Source organism: Nesoenas mayeri (genome assembly GCF_963082525.1).
Source record: "Nesoenas mayeri genome assembly, chromosome: Z".
NCBI lineage: Eukaryota > Metazoa > Chordata > Aves > Columbiformes > Columbidae > Nesoenas > Nesoenas mayeri.
The window spans coordinates 51,952,710-51,972,352 of record NC_137542.1 but is presented as its reverse complement, the minus strand read 5'-3'; the positions used below and the strand labels follow the sequence as shown (position 1 = coordinate 51,972,352).

Below are 19,643 nucleotides of genomic sequence, written 5' to 3'. Positions count from 1 at the left end.
AGGAGGCAGAGAATGGTATACTGAGCTTTGAGCAGACTTCATTGCCAAACGTACATGGAATATACTAGTTAAGATGTTTATTCTGCTTATTATTTTACCAGATCAATTTCAGTTCAACTAGAGAGCTGAATCAACCCAAAGGGAGCCATAGAATAGGACAAAGAATAAGTAGCTGCCAAGAGCACTGCAAATATGATGTGAATACACCTAAATCAGTTTAATTTTGTATCAATGACTTTACTCAGGTCTCTGTAGTTTACTCACTGAGTTGTTACTCAGTGAAAAGGACCTGGGGGTGTTGATTGACAGTGGCTGAACATAAGCCAGCAGTGTGCCCAAGTGGCCAAAAAAGCCAACAGTGTCCATGTGATAGGAATAGTGTGGCCAGCAGAACTAGAGAAGTGATTGTCCTGTCTCGGCACTGGTGAGTCCCCGCCTTGAATCCTGTGTTCAGTTTTGGGCCCCCCACTACAAGAAGGACATTGAGGTGCTGGAGAGAGTGCAGAGGAGGGCAATGAAGCTGGTGAGGGGCCTGGAGCACAAGTCTGATGAGGAGCGGCTGAGGAAAACGGGGCTGTTTAGCCTGGGGAAAAGGAGGCTGAGGGGAGACCTTATCACTGCCTACAACTACCTGAAAGGAGGTTGCAGCATGGAGGGTGTTGGTCTCTTCTCCCAAGTAGCAAGCTATAGGAGAAGAGGAAATGGCCTCAAGTTGCTCCAGGGGAGGTCTAGATTGGATATCAGGAAAAAATTCTTCACAGAAAGGGTTGTCAGGCATTGGAACAGGCTGCCCAAGGAACTGCTGGAGTCACCATCCCTGGAGGCATTTAAGAGGCATACAGATAAGGCTCTCAGGGACACGTTTTAGTGCCAGAGCTAGGTTATGGTTGGACTTGATGATCTTAAGGTCTCTTCCAAACAAGACGATTCTATGATCCTTGTTACCATAGTATGTTATCATGATTCCACAAATTACACCAGATTCTGTCAGGAACATGGAACAAGTCTGGTTTTGTTTGTTCGTTTTTAATCTTGTGTTTTAATCTTGCTACAGTAATTCAAAACCCATCCTAATGTTTAAAGTTATTCTTGTTTTCTTCTCTAGTTCTACATTATTTGACTTAACAATAATTTGCAATCCGTCTGTAAAACTGCTTGTACAGTGCTTATTGTGACTGGGAAACTAAAAATGCACAAATTGATACAAGAAACCCTAAGAGGGTGATTATCTCTGAATTTTGCTTTAAGTAAATAAGCAACTTTTAAAGAAGGACAGAATACTCTTGTTTTTAAAAACAGAAGGAGTGATATAGTTCAATAGTACAGGACACAGCTCCTTGGAGCTAACTGGTCATACAATTTTGCCTGTTATAAAGAACAGGGAAAAAACAGCTAAGACCTAATCCCAGGTGTCTCATTCCAAGCCTTCTAAAACAATAAATACTGGAGAGCTAAGAGGTGTTTAAAATAGAAGATCTAAACCTGAGGTAGATTAGGAAGTACACAAAAATTTAGCTCATTTGCTGTAATTTATGAGTAATTTCATGTAAGTAAGACAGCACGTGGAGAACATATAGCACATTTACCAGTCTGCATGCAATTTGTCATCTATAAATGCTACCGAAATAGGCATGATCTGAAAATGGTGCAGCTAAAACTGGAGATAAAACAGGACTATGGGAAGCTCTCTGGGAAAGGTATTCCTTGTCACTTTGTCACAAGGGATTCTTCCTCAGCCACTACAAGCAACATCAGAAACCATCTCCTCACTTATGTCACAGAGGTGTTAAAAGGTAAATGAGAAAGTCATTGATGAATTGCTTTAAAAAAATCCTAAACCCATGGTAAATATGCTTCACTACTGCGTTTTAACTATCTTACCTGGTAAATAAAAGTCATCCTCTGTAAACCAGTTGAACTCTAAGTGGATTCCCAGACGAGCAGCCTTTACAGTAACCAGAAAAACTAAGTAAACAACAGAAACTGTACCTAGAAAACAGCCAAAAACACACCATGAGGCAGTAGAAAGTATTCGTGCTGCATTTTAATCTTGCTCTCTTCAACTAGTTACCAGTAGCCCAAAGAGTTCGGGTTTGCATCTGTTCCTAGGTCTAAATTTTAATTTTCTTTATTTCTCTCATAAGTCAGAGAGAAAGAATAATGCACATGCACCCAAGGCAAGCTTTCAGGATGTTTAATTTTCTCCAGGTGCTGCACTAGTGACAGTGGAAGAAATAACCTGTAATCCCAGGTGCTGGGCAGGTAGGGAGGTCTCTAGGCAGTAACAGACCAGTTACAGCTTCAGATGTCAGTATTTTAATCTAACACGAGACAAAGTCAGCCACAGTACTACAGCTATTACAACACTCATTCAGTCATTGACTTTAAAACCCAATGGCCTAATGAGATGTGACTATTTACTGCAACTGCAAACTTTACACTGGGAGCTAGATGCTGAGAATGACATTTCATCACTACCAATTTGAACCTTGTCTTAATCGCAACCTTGGATAACATTGATCACAACACTGAATTTGCATTCCATGTCACTGGTTCAAAGGCATCCAGAAATACTCTGCACACCTAGATCAGATCACAGATGGGCAAAGATGCCTTGTTGGGTCTGCATGTGGGAAGGAAAGCATGTGATCTTAGCTCCTGCCATTTGAAAGAGATAACAGCAGAATATTAACGACCTAAAAATTGAAGGAAACTGTGCAACAGTAATTAAAGCTACTGCGATGCACCCTCCCAGCCAGTAATACTGCTAGTCATCAGAGAACAGGCTGCAAGTAAAGAGAAAAAATCTAGCTTCTTTACAGTTTACAATACAGATTCAGATAAGACATCATTTCATTCTAGCAAAATCTCCAAGGTTAAATAATAAAATGAAGAAATTATAATTTAATTACACAGAAGACAGTCTAGGGATTAGGAAGATAAAAGATTCTGTGCGTGAGGATCAGCTTAACAGCTAAGATGTTCTGTAGTTTCCTAACGATTTAGGTTTCTGTAGGTGTAAAGATAAGTAAAAGTGCTTTGTTAAGATGCATTTCACCATCTCTTAAATTGCATTCCATTATTTCTTGCCTGCTAAGCTTCAAGCTTTGCAAAAATGATCGCAACTTCGAACAGCTTCTGAATTACATAATAATATAGTTATGAGAAATTTCATATTTTAATATTCATATTCTCAAACGTAAAAAAAATAGTTGCCCACAATAACATGCTTATTTTAAAAACAGACACAGTTATGGCTAGATCTCACTTGATAAAGAATTTTCTTACCCCTAATAAATCTAGTCTACATAAAAACCTTACTTTTTACACAGAAGCAATGTCTCCTAGTCAAGTTCTTGTGTTATATTTTCATTTAGTGGTTTCAGCAACAGCAGATCAAAGCTCTAACTATGTGTCCCTCTGGAACAGAGGACAAGTTAGACCCTCAGTTCTCTGTCCTTTACAATACATCTCAATTTCTTTCCCATTCTGTAATCCCCATCTCCTTTTGCCTTCCTTTTCATCATGGGCTTCAATGCTAAGTTCTCAGACCTCTCCTGCTCTGTAATTTGTGACCAACCCAAACCATCATGCACATGCTTTATCCACTTCACCAATCCCACCTCCCTTGGTCATGGAAGCAAGAAGTCACAGTTTTTGTTCTTGTAGCACAAAAGAGGCCAGATATTGGGAGCTGGGGCAAAGCACCACAGCAGGTTACAATGATTAAATGATATTGTGATTAACTAATCAACTGACTGGTACCAAATGATTTCAAGTCAGACGTATTTCATCTTTGGAAATAACTGACTGTGATGAAATGTCTACCAGATGAGAAAGGGCACACCTGACTGTTGCAAGGCAGCATGCATCAAATGCCACATAGTAGTATGTGTACCACTGTTTGGGAAAATCTGCTGTAAATGTAGTGGAACTTGTTTTACAGGATTATTAAGGGAGTAAACAAAAAAAATAACTCCCTATTAACTGCAAGACTCAAGCAAAGAGGGGTAGAAAGCCTGTAGGTGATTAACAAATCAACCAATGAACCACTCTAAGGCACAATATCAGCTGCCATCACACTACTGAAAGTAAGTGGCTGGAAAGCTGCCCGCTGGAAAAGGACCCAGTGGTGTTGGTTGACGGCAGCGTGCCCAGGTGGCCAAGAAGGCCAACAGCATCCTGGCTTGTACCAGTGTGTCCAGCAGGACTAGGGCAGTGATCATCCTGTATGGGGTGCTGGTGAGGCCCCGCCTTGAATCCTGTGTTCAGTTGTGGGCCCCTCACTACAAGACAGACCTTGAGGTGCTGGAGAGAGTTCAGAGGAGGGTGACAAAGCTGGTGAGGGGTCTGGAGCACAAGTCTGATGAGGAGTGGCTGAGGAAAACGGGGCTGTTAAGCCTGGGGAAAAGGAGGCTGAGGGGAGAACTTTTCATCACTGTCTACAACTACCTGAAAGGAGGTTGCAGTATGGAGGGTGTTGGTCTCTTCTCCCAAGTAGCAAGTGATAAGACAAGAGGAAATGGCCTCAGGTTGCACTAGGGGAGGTTTAGATTGGATATTAGGAAAAATTTCTCCAGAGGTTGTCAGGCACCAGAATAGGTGGCTCAGGGAAGCAATGGAGTCACCCTTCCTGGAAGTATTTACAAAATGTGTAGGTGTGCTGCTGAGGGAGATGGTTTAATGGTGGACTTGGCAGTGTTAGGTTTATGGTTGGACTCAACGATCTTGGAAGTCTCTTCCAACCTAAATGATTCTATGATTCTATGATTCTATTCTATCATTCTATGATTCTACTCATTAGAGTAGCTTTCACTGTTTTCTATACACTTTAGCCATAATGAAACAACGCTTTAACAGTGTTACCTACCTAGGACATTAAACTTTGCGAAGAAGGATGGAGACTTCAGATTTAGCAGGGGTAGAAGAACAGCAATGAGGTAAAATGGTACTGTTCGTGATTTGCTCCACCACTCCTCAAAGAGTTCAAAACCCGTATCGTTGCCAGAAAAGAACATTACACTCATGTTCTGTGGTGGGTGATCGCTGGAAGCACTTGGACAAATGACTGGAAGAAAAGAAAAATATCCCCAGATGAAAAGGGTTTTACTTGCATAGAATCTTCACACCAAGATCCTATAATTCCTGCCTACAGGGAACAGGACTACTCAAAAGCAATGTTTGACAACTCACTTCCTAACTTCTATTTTTCTTTTTTAAACACCTCTGCAACTGGCTGCATATTTAGCATTGTAATCTGTTCTTGCACACTTCAGTAAGATCATATGAACCAGGATTCAAGAGCATCTGTGTACAGAAGAGCCTGTTACTGTATGTTGCTCTGGGAACACACAAACTAAGGATGACAAGAAAGCTGCTGTAACAATTGGCTGGTCTAAAACTCACACACTGAACCAAAACACTCTGTCATGCTGGTGACACGCCATGTGCATGTACACCATTGCTAGACAACACAACAGAAGCAATTTAAAATATGCACTTGTAATGCTGCCAAAAGGGAATGTCACGCTCCTGTTACACGGTGGCTAATCAATGGCAGCACCTGAATAAGTGACAGGAACAAAACCAAACAAAAAGATCCCTTGACAAAAATGTATTTATTTGATTTTCATTAATATTGGCATTTCTTTCTAACGCATGCCTACAAAGTTATGTGTTGAAATATGAACCTGTCTTACTGTTCTCTTAATGTCTTATTTTAAATGTTGGCATCCCACAATACCTGATAGCCTCCCTCTCACATTGGCTGCACACCTGTTCTGTTACAAAGGCAAAGGTGTGAAAAGCATTCTGCCAAACTTCTTGAGAAACCAATATGCTACTTCACTTGTAGTTTTCACTCTATTGCTTATAAGAGTATTGTTTCACAGACCTCAAAAAATGCTTTTGTTCTTACTGATCTCCTCAGTAGCCCTGAATGCCCTGCCAAGAGTCATTTGAGCATCTGGCAGCCCCCAATTTTGTGAAGCAGCTGCTTTAAATCTTCCAGTTGCTGGAAGATGCTGCGGAATATTGTTGTCTACTTTGTCTCTTTGTCTCCAAGTTACACCCTCTGCTGCATAAGAATGGGACAGAACAGCAGAAGCAGGAGAGAGCACAAGAGCGCTGCAGCAGCTGTTAGTGCCTTGCTGGTAAAGAGTGTAGGAGAAACAGGATTCAACACTAGCTCAAATGCAAAACCACTGCTTTTCATAACTATCTCTCAACTCCTTCACCTGACTCCCAACAGCTGCTACCCAGAAACGCAGCTGCAGCTAGTGTGACACAAAGCTGTCTGGCTGGTACTGAAATGCTTCCCCATTCCCATAAACATCCAGCATCAACAAAACTTTCTGCTTCATAACAAAAACCTATGTGTTCAGTTTCTATATATAGGCAGCAAGATCAGCAGCTGACAATGCCTAGCTCCTGCCTTCATTCTACATTATTCTACCTACTTAAGAACTCCCAACAGAACTGTCTTCATACTTGACTGCAGCTTCTTCCTGTAATTGTGCAAATGTCAGACTCTCCACAAAACACAAGTGGATGCTCATGTAGCCTGAGACTTGTTTCTTTTTGCACTCAGCCTCATTAAAGCTGTTCTTAAAGCATTTCTGTAAATAAGAATATTGCTGCAGAGGTGGTGAGGAGCAAAGATGCTCCAGCCAAGATTTTAAACAGTAAACAGACCTGATGTGCCTCAATTTTAAAGTGTGAAAGTTAAAGTTCCTTAAGGCATTTCCACACTGTGCAACTACTGTTAAGAGGTCTAACGTTCATAGTTTTAAGGAGGATCTATCTGGGTATACACAAACTTGTAATTTGCTTTTTAATCCTTATCCCTAACCCACTTTCTTCTCTCCCCCCGCCCTCCAAATTATGAAGCTTTCCAATTGTATGGAATACAAATACAAATCTCACATAGAAAAGTAGTTTTTTTAAAAAACCAGGTAGTTAGAACTTAAAATATACACTTTTTAACTGGAATGTGGTTAGGCATGGAAACATGATGATTTGCCTTAAAACTCCACCTCAGATAAGGAAACACAATACTAGAAAGTGCTTCTTACCTTTGGTACTTCCATTAGTGCCAGGAACAATATCTGTTACATTAATGTCATGAACAAAGTCTGAAAAGAAGAAGAAAATTTTACTATCAATGCGCCAAACCTGCTATTAGGCTTTTATCTGTTGAAGTGGTAAAAATTAAGTGAGGAAATATTTTGGAAAATTACATCAGAGGTGCAATACAGCAGCTTGCACTCCACTCAGCCCCAAGTGGGTATTTTACAGCTTTCTTTTAGAAGTGTTTTAAAGCAGCCCACCACTGCACTTTCTTCTCAGCATCCCTGTCCATCTCTGAAGTTCCCAAGCCTCCCCCCTCCCAGCTGTTCATCCCTGTTCCCCAGTTCACCTCCACCTTTCCCAGCTCCTATGCCTGCGGTGTTGTGCAGCAGGTCAGTGTGGAGCTGCATCTTAAAACCAGCATCTCTTGGGACAGAAAAAAAGTGCATGGTGCAAGTGCATACCCTTGGTCCAGATTGTATTATATGGAAAAAGCTTCCCCTACACATTTCTTCTAAATTTTTTTTTTCACAAGAGGCTCTGTGGGAGGCTTTTTCCATGTTGTAGTATAAAGAAAGGAATCTCTGGAAAAAGGTTTAAGTCTCACTGTCTGCAGTCATCTCTAGCAGTATGTTTCCAGTACACTCCTGTGCTACTTTACTGTTCTGCCATGCTGGATATTTTCAAGTTTCTGCAACTTCACCAGTATGAGATGTTGGATAGCTGTTTCCTTGCATTTATGTATATATATACACACAGAAAAAGTCCACCAGCTTGGAAATTTAATTACTGTGTCTTTTGTTAAAATGTGTTTCTGCTGCACGTGGGAGTATTATGCACACAGAAAATCAACAGGGGCAGTCAGCCTCAGATTTTTTAAATAGAGTTATCAGAAGGTTGTTTCTCATAAAGAAAGCAAAAAGTCTGGTGGGAAGAAAACTTTTTTGTTTCTTCATTTTGATTTATGACATGCTCAATGACAACCGAGTTTTTCATACTTACTGGTATCAGTTCAGTACACACAACAATCAGAAGATTTAATTAAAATCATTCCTCATCTCCTCACTTCACTGTTTTGTGTTGCTACCTAAAAAAACCTGATATAGTGTGAAGCCACCAGAAGAATGGTTAGCTCTTACAGAATTACAGTACTTTAAAATTAGTTATAGACTTATGTTTCCTCTAAACTCAAAAATTATTTTACGACTAGCGATTGCATTTGTGGATTTATTTCTATTTCACAAAACAAATACAGAACAAAAGCATGGGACACCACGTTAAAAAAAAAAAAAAAGACAGGATATCATATTTGGCCTACAGTTCTTGCATTCTCTGTGTAGTACTAATTTCTAGACCATCCGCCCTTAGGAAATCAGTTTGTTCCCACCTAAATTGTGCGTGCAGATTTTTTAAATAGTCACCTGAATGTACCAGAATTAAATACAGTAATCTGCCTAGAATAACTTAGAAACACATGTCTGGAAGATGCTATTTTGTCAAACCTACATCCTATTACCCATTTTATAACTTAGAAATTAAGCAGCCACAATGAAAGTCAGCACGAGAATCTAACGATTTAAGGTATAACAGATAAAACAACTTAAATAAGAACCTCTAACAAATATAGATAAGCGATGAAATAACACGCCAATCTCACGGAAAATAGGCCATTTTACTAAAAAAGGAACTGTGTTGATAATTCTGCAGTTTGCCTCTTAGAATTGGAGTTATTTGGTTTAGAATAATCTAGGATTAAAGCGCTAACCTTATTTAAAAAAGCGCAACATACTCTAAAATGAAATTGCCTCAGCAATATGTGAATTAGGCCAGTTGTAAGATACACCAGTCATTAACCAATAAAGTAAAGTATGTCCTTCAGGGATGGTGGGAACTCTAATTAAACATTGTCTAAGAGGTATAAGCACCTGTGCTGTTATTTGCCTCAGAGATTTGTAAACGACCTTCAAAACAGAAACTCTTAAATCTTAGTTGTGCTATTCAATGCTATGAGTCAAATTTTCAAAGCTCTCAATTCCATCGTTTATATCCACAACTCTACATACCTAATTGATTGCATCCACAAGAGCTGTGTGCCTGTGCACGTACAAGGGTGTAAATAACCAGTACGCTTTCTTTTGTAGCAATACCAGTCTAAGAATAATTCTTTCACTGTGCTGCAGTTAATCATTCCTTCGGGGACGCTTGCAAAAACTTTCTACATGGCAGTACTCTAAGTGTGTTTGCTGAAATCTAGAATGAAACTAGAGGGTTTTTTTCATTCAGCTGGATCATTTCAGCAGCCTGGACTCTTCTATGGCTGTTCAAACAACGGAGGAGTGAAAACACAAAGTGGAAACAAGCAACCAGGTTTGGGTTGTTTAAGCTACACCAAGAAGCCTCATCACTGAAATGCAAATCAGATAATTGGTACGTTGTCTTTCATTAAAACCACACTTGGTGAGACTGAGAAACTGGCTTTGAAAACATATGACTGGGCATATAAATCCACACGGTTACTTCTCTCATTTGACTTCTCACACGAAGTAACAGAAAAATCAAGATTAAGTAAAATGGACCATCCTTCTTGAGTATAAAGCAAAGTCTTAATCTTTCCACAAGATAGCTGTAAAATTTAACAAAAAATGTATACTTACTGTATATAAACTTTCCTGTGTTGAACAGAAAGTTGGACATAAGCACCCAATAAACAACCATGGCTCCAACAAGCGATACCATAGAAAATAAGAGGCTTGACCATTGACCGAAGGATCCAAAGTAATACTTGCAAACGTCTGGGAATTCCCAGTTTGAGGTATCTATTAAAGCTGAAGAAGATACAAAAAACCAGAAACATATCTAAATAAAACGTTATATTAGAGTAAGTAGAACTTTTCATGACAGGATATGTTCTTGTTTCAGAATACTCTGACACAAATTCACAGTGCTTCCAAGGGCTAAGGAGATTGCTGTTAAATTTAAATACTCATTAGGTGTTTGAAGGAGCCTGCAGAAGTAGAGGCTTTTACTGTGGCCATAATAATTCTTTGACTACTTCCAGAAACATTAGAACAAGACAGGGTGGCAAAAATGCACCTATGCATTTGCAGCTAAAGTCTTTTGCAAAATTTACAGCAAAGTAGGCTAGACCATGAACTAGTCCTCAACGGTGCCCTGAAATGAGCTGTCACAAAGTGCCTTCATCTGAGCAAGTGAGGGGTTAGTTTCTGCATAAAAGTAACAACTGCAAGAGCAGCAAGATCAGTTTTGAACAACAAAAGTACATTCTATGTAGAGCCACGGGCAGTGAGGCAATTGTCCATAAATTGCTTCCAACACAGACTACATACAAATATTAGGGCAGTACAGGCCTACAACACAAGTGGATGCAGCTACAGGCCATGCTGTTCCACTGTGCAACACGATCAGAAATACAGAACTGGACAGCGCTTATGGAGAAGAAAGGAAGCCTCTAAGTCCCCAAACACTTGAACATCTGAAACCTTAGTTGCCAGGACTCTGGGTTTTGCTAGAATACTTAGGAACTGAAGGATAATCTAATAAGAGAAGACAGACATCTTAGGGAGCTTAAATCCAGACTACAGAAATAGGGAGACATTCAAAGGAATAGCTTTTATTTTCAGATCAGGTCTAACATATAGGAAAGATACAGGCAAACTAAGAATCTTCTAGATCTCTGTATTTCACACTTAATGGAAATATTAGCATTATGAAGCTTCATATTTCTTACGTATCATTTTCCGTGATTTCACAACTCTGTAGCAGCAATAAAGGGTCAAAATGCCCATCAGCAAGATGAGAATGATTCCCAAAGTAAAGCCTGCCTGTTAAGAGGGAGAAACACAGTTTAAGTTTTCTATCAGAAAACTGAAGAGCAAGCTATGTTGCCAAAAATATGTTCCATAGTTTTACCTGTTTTATTCCCCATGGGATACTTAATATAGATGTACCCATCATTGTATTCCATATCATAAATCTAGGAAGAAAAGAAAAAAGCCAATGAATAATTTAAGCAGCATTCTTACTTCATACTATCCTTTTAGCTACAATAGTTATGCATACAATATAGAACATTCAATAATAATGCGTTTTCTGACTAGTATATGACAAGGTGCTTAACATACATTGTCACTATACTGGAGTTTTTACCATAGCCATCTGTGCAACTGTCAATTTTAAAAGCAGTTCCTAATGGGCTGTACACATAGATTTCATCAGGAGCTGGAAGGACATGATCAGGAGCAACCTAATAAATGATAAAAACCAAGACTTATTAGTAACATCAAAGAAACTACTGCCCCAAACACCGTAAGCCAACTGTTGTAAATCACAAAACCTTTCCATGAAAAGTGCATTAAGAGGTTGGACTACATAAATTTTCTGCCCCACTCCCCAAAAACCACCACCACAAACAGCTGATACGACTTTTAGCTAGATAGCAGTAAAACAGATCTTTCTTCTGCAAAATGCCTGTAACATACTATGCACAGATCATGCTAGTTCAATCATTGTAGCTTGCAGCTGACTACTGCTTAAATCCTCTTATAGGTGGGAGAAATGAGTACACACATCCGGGCAGCCTAGACCACTGTTAGAAAATTCAAGCTGTTTGTATGTTTTCTTCGGATGGTGAAGGCATTGCATAAGAAGTCAATCACAACTTGTGATAACACACAAAACCTTGTTAAGACACTCAGCTACTAGATATTCACTTCAAAGAAAGCTGCATAGCAATTCTCCCCCTACCTTTATTTCTGCTTCTTTCATAAATCTAGGCTGCGGAAGACCCCACATGCCAGAGACCCCTCAGTTAATCTGTCCCTGCCTTTGCCTTACCAAAGCCCTGTCTGCAGGAGATGTGAGCCTGCTGTAGTAATGGATCCGCTTATTCATTGCTGAAGCTTCATCAGTGACTCTTTGCATGTCTTCATTCACACTGACTATATTTGTAGGCTCCACATGAAATGGTCTAAAGTAAAGAAAAAAAAAAAGGAAAATCCTTAAAAACCTAGAATACAAGAGGTAACATACAACTCAGAAAACAGCTTAGCCTCACTCACGATGAGTCTTTCATTCACTGGCACAAAGCAAATGCGAAAATATCACTGCCATGAGGGAAGCTGCCATCATGAAAGAACCACGTGTTTGTAACATCCATATTAAAATGGCCTCTTGCCCAGATTCTGTGGGGCAACATCAAAATTCAGACCTAATATCCAGTCTATTAGGTCTCAACAATGATTCACATCAGAACTACATGTTAATAAGCTTGGCCAAGCTTATTAGTGCTTATAACCGGTATTGCTAGAACTAGTGATGAGGAACAGTGGTAGAAACAGAAAGAGTGAGAATGCAGAAGCAGAAAGACAACAGAGAGAGGAATGAGTGGTGGTAATGAGGACCACCTATGAAAACGATAGGAACTACTCATCTAGCCAAAAACAGTTTATCAGATTGTCTTTAATGGGGAAGGAATCGAGCACAAGTAAGTCCATGTGCTCACACTATTTTTAGGCCAACACAACCAGGAATGGCTTTTGTCACAGAACACAGAAAAACAGATGACCATTTGCAGTTCTGAATTACTTTGTTACTTCCCTCTGGGTTTAATTAGGGTAATCACAGAGAACAGGACTGTCAGCAACAGCAGTCCCCCATCTCTCATACAGAGATGTCCAGAATACAGGTGGTCTCCATTCCCTTCTCCCCAGCTGAACCAGACAGCAGGTTTGGTCACAGCACCAGAGGAGATAGCAGCCACACCACAATCCCCTGGTTTTCTCTGCACACACATAGGTACAGAGCAGTCAGAGTGAAAGCTGCTCCTAAAGCAACACCACAAATGTAGTTTCATGCCAGAGGTGCTAACAGAGACACGGAACCTCATCAAGATATTGCAGAGATTTTTTTTTTAAATCAAGTATGACTTACTTCCATACAAGCATACAATACTACTGCCTAAATGTGACATTCACTCCTGGCACTGACCGGATAATTTCTCAAACAAGAGAGGGGATACAGCTGACCTTTATACAGTTTGTTTGTTCGTTTGTTTGTTTGTTTGTTTGTTTTTCCTTTAATCAGTGCTTTTAATTCCTAAAGAAATCTCAACAGCTTTCTGATCTTCTTTGTCCAGATTGATGTTTAAATCACGCAGAAACATGAACTGCCCTGAAACAAGAACCCACAAAAGTACAGATCACAAGTTTCAGGCTCCCAGATCAGAAATTAGGTCAGCAATAAATCCACGTCATTCTTCCTGTTAAAGGAGCAAAGCCTATTTGAATCGACAGTTTTTCAATACCCATTTCTGGCTCAGACTACAAAAGAACTTGGTCAACCCCTCCTGTTTCAGCTCTCAATTCCACGACAAAGGTCCCATTCTCTTTCCCAGTGAATCATTAAGCCTTTGCGCCATAGCACCACCTTTTATCTGGAAGAAAAAGGAATACAGCTCTGAAGCTGGTTGTAATATCTTCGGAAGAGATGAAGGTAGGTCCTTATTCGTGTTTGCTTAATGTGACACAGCAGTTGAGAGTAACTGTGTGATTAATAAAAACTAATAGGTGGAAATGGAAAACAGAAAAATAACTTTCTCCACAAATTCATTCTTTCCTTCATCTTGGACTTCATTAATTCTTCATTAACTCTCTTCTTCCTTTTCCTCTTCATCATGGAAAAAATGGCTTAGATCTGCTAAGGCATTTCCCACTTACTGAAACGAAAGTGAACGCACTTTCAATTTTTAAAATATCCTCAATTGACTTCTTTTTTTTGCATGACAAGGGGGAAATCCCTTTTTGGTGCGTGGACTTCTGTAGTGTTCTTGCCAACATTTAAGAGAGATACTACAATTAAACAGGAATAATTTTTAAGCGATAGCTTTTTGACTCAAGTCAGAGGCACACAGGGCTAACGAGTTCCATAGGTACGTAACATACAAAAATACTCATGGACTTTCAGCTCTAAAGGACTTCACTGGTTTTAGCTTAAATTTTATTGGGCTGAACCAGTCATTGGGAAAAAACCAAAACCAAACCCACCACAAACCAAAAAACAACCCCACAGAAATCCTGTGTATCTATTGCTGCTGCCTCGCGCCTGTTGAAGTACAGATGTTTAATGCTGCCGGCACTTGGGCTAATCCCCTTCGTGGTGCGCATCTGTTGAGAACGAAAATTATCTAACGCAGCAGCAAATTGTCTTCTTTTCAGGGTCCCAATGCACCTCTAGTCTTACTGAGCAAGTGACTATGCTAAAATAGACTGGCCACTCACCAGTTTTACAGATGTCTTTGAAAACGCCACCCATGGAAGCTTTGAGGGCAGGCTGGGATGCAACCTTCCTCCCAGACCCCCACGGGCAGAGGGCGGCACTCTGTGCAGGATCAAGGTCGCTGCTCAGCCCACAGCTACCCCCCCAACAAAGACTGGTGGTAGGGCACACTCAGACAGAAGCCTGACAAGATTCAAATAAATTCTCAAAGACTGAGATTTTTGAATCCCAAAGCAGGTCTGATATAATCTGGGATGTATTTTGGAAATTTCCCTTTACGGACCTGAAGTCTAGCAGACAGGCACTCTGCACATGCAAGCATCAGCAGCTGCAACAGATTCCTACAAAACTTTCTGATTTATACAGGCAATCACATTATATCTCTCATGTAGTAAAAAGATTATGAAAAGGATGTGGGACAATGTGATCTGGGAGAGGTTACATGACTGGAGGGTGTGACTATTAATGCGAAATGGCACAGACCATTTCCATGCATTGAGACAGACTATAGTGTCCAATGAATTTATTATATCCATACTAAAAAAGACAATTACAATTAACTAGCCTGAAAAACAATGCTCTTTTTACCAAGGCAAACATGCCATCAAAGCACAGCTGTTTTCCACAGCGCAATGAGTATGGACAAGACTCAGGACATCCACACCTCCCATACACTAGACCCTGCACATGTCCTTCAGAAACCATCCCCAGAAAACTTGGAGGTACTCATCTGCTAGTTATTTCTCACTCACACAGGGAACAGTTGCTAAGAATTATAGTGCTGGTCTATGAAAATAGAAAAGACGGCTTCTGCCCAAACTTCCTCACATTATGAACTTTGGTAGCAATTTCAGCAAGCAAAGAAAATTATAAGAGATACTCATGATTAAAGTTGCTTCCAAATACTGTACTAAGCAAAGTTCAAGTGTTGGATTTGGAGGGTTAAGGGCAACAGCACAATAGGAAAATTTGGCAAACCACATGCAATTTTGCAAGTGCTAGCATCCATAAGGGTGCTACATCTTTTTTCCGGATACTTGAAGCAATGTACAACATCTTGCAGAGCAGTGAAGCAGCATGGTAAATATCTGTCTCAAGAAGTTTTAAACTAAATAATACTGGTTTCCAAGTACCTTTGCTGAACCATTTTTAAACAACAAACAACTGGTTCTGGACATCTGATCAAAAGTAGTGTTCTGATTATTAAGCTGCTAAAATATAATACAGTTTTTTGTGTTAGTGTGTCTTTTGGCCATACATGATTGTATTAATGACTTCACATTAGACGAACTTTTAATATTTAAGTAAATATGAAAAACCTTATTTACAAGATGCTTAACAATTTATTTCCTTCAAAAAGACCACAAGCAGCTCCTTTAGTTTAATGCATAGATTTGTTTGACACCCCACATCAATCAGTTACTTTTCAGGGATGCAATAGGATTAATACACAGAAATAAATCTAGTAAATTCCTGTGGCCTTATTGTTATACTGAATCACCAAATTATTATAGGAATGCTGTATATGGCACAGGAGAAACTAAGTAGTAAAACTGATTCACTATCATGGAAATTAAAGTAAGGAGAAAAATGTGAAAAGGAGAGTATACTCATAGGTTGCTATTTCAGAAACCGTTCATCTGGATAGAAACATCACAGATGTCAATTAACTTCTCTTAAGGAAACTTGTTCCAAAGAATTCCATTACTAACTTGATTCTAACTTTCTAAGCTGTCTGAATTTACATAATACTAAATCACCTCTGTTGCTCACAGGATACCCATTTCAGCAAATGGAGAACCATAAGCTTTACCATACCACATTTCAAGCACTGTTCCCTCTTCTGTGTCAAAGGCAAAGCTATTCTATTCTCCTCTGACAAAGATTCTTAACCAATAACGTTCTAATTCGTCCCAGTTATGAAACAGTAGTATTAGGAATTAGTAAAAATGTTAACAACAGAGAAAAGTGAAAAGCAGGCAATGGAGTAAAAAGATAACGTGGCTGTGGAGAGGTAAATGTGTAATTAATGTAGAAACGGTAGTTTTGCACAGGTTAGCCCCGACCATTCTCTACCTTTTTGTAAGGCATTTGAAAATAAAAGGGAATCAACCACTTTTGCATGAAAAAGGCTTCTCCGACTGCCATCTACAGACACTATTTAATTTATAACTGTTTAATTTCATCTGCTGATCTCTCCTACATTGTCTGAGAACACTACGAAATTTCGAAATGAATTAAAAAAAGGCGGTGGCTTCATCTCCTTTTAGCAGGGGGCATTGTCAAGTTTTTCTTATGCAAAACAACCAACACAAAACACCTTTTGTTTCTTTGTAGGTTAAAGTATTCCTGAACACAACTGCAGTATCTGTTGACAATAAATAGATTTAAAGAGCAGTCAGAACAAAAAAAGGAACTCCCTCCTCTTGCACACAATAATCATCAATAAGCCATTGCAGCAATGACATTCTGTTTTTTAAAGGGGCCTACAAAATGAAAAAAACGCATCTAATACGGTGTGAGTAATTCGGGTCATTGTGAAGAACAATAACATCCTCTTTAAGAGGATTAAGAGTGGCTTTATATTTCCCCCAAATTAGCAAAAGAATAGTAGACAAAATAATTTACAACTCTAAAAAACAATTAGCTTATTGTTCTTATGTAAACATTGAAAGCATGCCTTTCAAAAATTCCAGACCCTCCATGCTGTTAAGAAAACCAAATAACTATGTAAATGCCTTCAAATTTTGAACAACCCAAACAAAAGAACAGAACAGCACTAAGAAAGATAAACAGTGATCCTAAGCAAATCACACAAAACACTTCAAGAGCTATCTCAATCAAAGCAAAATCACCACCCACCTATGTCTGATCCGGTTTCTGAATAGCAAGTCGACAAAAGGAGCCAACCAGACAGAGTAAACTACATACTATTGCACTTGTGCTGTTTGATAAACCTCTCTCCGTGGAACTCTTACTCCGTGAAGCACTAATGAAGAAGCCCTTAAAACCAATCACTGCTCTGACCACGACTGACAGACCCTGATGGCCTGCTCTTCCTCACTCCTTCTTCTGAAGACTATGGCTGCCTCTTCTAACATGCAGAGATACAGGTTCAACTTTGGTTTGCCCCACTACGATTTTCAGTCCTTCCTGACGCCCTTCATCTTTGCACCTCTGCATACTTGGAAGACAAAAGACTAGGCTGTAAAAAACGGGAGAAAGAACTCCAGGCAGGAGCAATAAGGACAAAGCAGTCAGATCTGCAAGGCTGAAGGTTGTATAAGTGGGAACACAACCCAAGTACACACTTCTGCTTTTAAGGAGGGAACCAAATGCCACATGCTATGACCTTTTATGAAGCTGACTCTCCAAACTTAAGAAAACGGAAGAAAAACACATAATAAGGAAACAATACCTAGCCTCACTTTTCAAAAGTGGCATTTTGATATATTGCAAAGGTGTAAACTTCTCTCAAACCCACGGCTCCTCAAATAGAATATATACTTCCTCTGACATAAGCAGCTCCCAAAAGCCATAAAAATTAGAAGTCTTTTTATACCAGGAGGGCCACGAGGCACTCAGACACTCCCCAGAAAGGTAAACCAAGAATTCATTTTGCACATTTCCTTTTCCCACCTGAAATTTCCCGCAATTCTGTATGCTCCTACACCGGCATTCTGTTTGTGCCCCTGGGCTCATTCAGACCCTTATCCTTTGGTCACAGAGAAAAGAGAGATTGTTTAGCCCCTGGCAGACAGTTAAGCTGCCCTCATGGCTTTCCAAAGCTGCAGTCTGAGACAGCAGCGAAACACTAGCAAGAGCTTTTTTTTTTTTTCTTAAGTGGGCACCAACAGGAGGATACAACAGTGCCATCTTCAGCTCTTTCAGGAGAACTGCTCTACAGAAATCCAATGCTGGATGATGCAAAGAGGAAAAAAAGAGACATAAAAAGGGTCCAAGAGGTAGCACCGGACTATTCCTTCATATGAAAGAGCAGAGCTGGTGCCTCCAGCTACCATCAGAAGGACAGTTTCCACCCTGAACTCAGTTTTGGTTAAAGGAGCACCTCACAGAAATCTGAACTGAAACAGCAAAGAAATTCTCCCGACTCTCACCTCCTTCTGGGAGCAGAGCAGTTAAAACTCTAAAAAAGCATGCAGAACAACCACTTAGCTAGACAGGTATTATTTTTGCAGGCATGACAAAAGGGCTGGGCTGTCAAATTTTTCATGTTTGCTCAAGCTCAAAAAATGCTACATTTTTTTCTTAAAGGCACTAAAGGTTGCCCAGTTCCCTCAGTACTAGTGAATACATCACCTGCAGAATGTGTACAAAGCCATTTACACACACTGACAACCATTTATCTATACCATCTGGCAAGCTTTCTTGCACAGTCTCGACACTTCAGTTTGTTGTGTTAAATAAAAAACATCATGCTTCAATATACACACATGATATTCAGTGTTTGAAGAGCACTTTAAAAGCCATGTGCAAAGTTCTTATTGGAGCACTCCCTCTGAAGTGGTATCAATAGGAAAGTCTTATCCTTATAAACAAAGCACAATATGAACATCCGTTCACCTGGTGCTTGGAAATGATATTGTATAAAGATGGAGTAAGAACTATTTGTACTCATATCCTGGTTTCCAAATGTTAGTCTTCTGTCTCTGTAGGATTCTGCTGCTGAAAGCAAAGATTAAACAACTCATTGCTGTAAAATCATTCTGTAGGTTCAGTCTTCCTCATACCTTTTGCACTTAAAATCTTCGGGATTGAACTGTATATTCATGATTCCATAATCGCTTTCATTGCCTCCCACAGGAACCAAGAGAGGTTTGGTGTCCTCTTCCATACTTGGTGAATGTGCCTCCTTCTTCTAGATTCTCTCAGTTATCCTGACCAAAAATACAAAAAAGAGGAAGTGAGACAACTGGAGTTAAGTAAAACTGTGTCTCTGCTACAAACAGAACACTGCCAGAGTCCCACCGCTTCAGAAGTTCTTGGGGTGAAAACCACCAGAAAATCCCTTGAACTTGCCAGTTGAGAATTCTCATTCCATAATGCAAACATCACAGGGCAAGTACAGTGGGGACAGTATCTTTTACAACATACTGTCCATTTAAGCAAAGTGGTCAATGTACAATTTTCCTGCTATGAATCTCTTTCAGCACCACAACGGGAAATATAAATTAAAGGAGTATGATAGACGCTGTTGCTTATGGTGGGACTGAAACAGATTTGTAAAAATCAAGGCTTAGAATCTGAATATCCTTTGAGAT

The 19,643-nt window shown here is 39.7% G+C and overlaps 1 protein-coding gene across 1 annotated transcript in view; it reads right to left on the bottom strand.

The window, feature by feature from the left end:
- SLC38A9 (solute carrier family 38 member 9) overlaps positions 1–19,214 on the bottom strand; it is a gene marked incomplete at its 3' end in the record, with an annotated part of 38,882 nt that extends 19,668 nt beyond the window's left edge. Inside the window, exons 1-9 of the mRNA XM_080362945.1 lie at positions 19,113–19,214; positions 11,923–12,055; positions 11,211–11,332; positions 10,999–11,062; positions 10,817–10,910; positions 9,723–9,893; positions 7,074–7,133; positions 4,871–5,068; positions 1,882–1,989 (exon numbers count right to left, since the gene is read on the bottom strand). Coding sequence (XP_080219071.1) covers positions 1,882–1,989; positions 4,871–5,068; positions 7,074–7,133; positions 9,723–9,893; positions 10,817–10,910; positions 10,999–11,062; positions 11,211–11,332; positions 11,923–12,055; positions 19,113–19,153 — 991 coding nt within the window. The 5' untranslated portion in view covers positions 19,154–19,214. The remainder of the gene's footprint in view (positions 1–1,881; positions 1,990–4,870; positions 5,069–7,073; positions 7,134–9,722; positions 9,894–10,816; positions 10,911–10,998; positions 11,063–11,210; positions 11,333–11,922; positions 12,056–19,112) is intronic.
- Between the last annotated feature and the right edge of the window lie 429 nt (positions 19,215–19,643).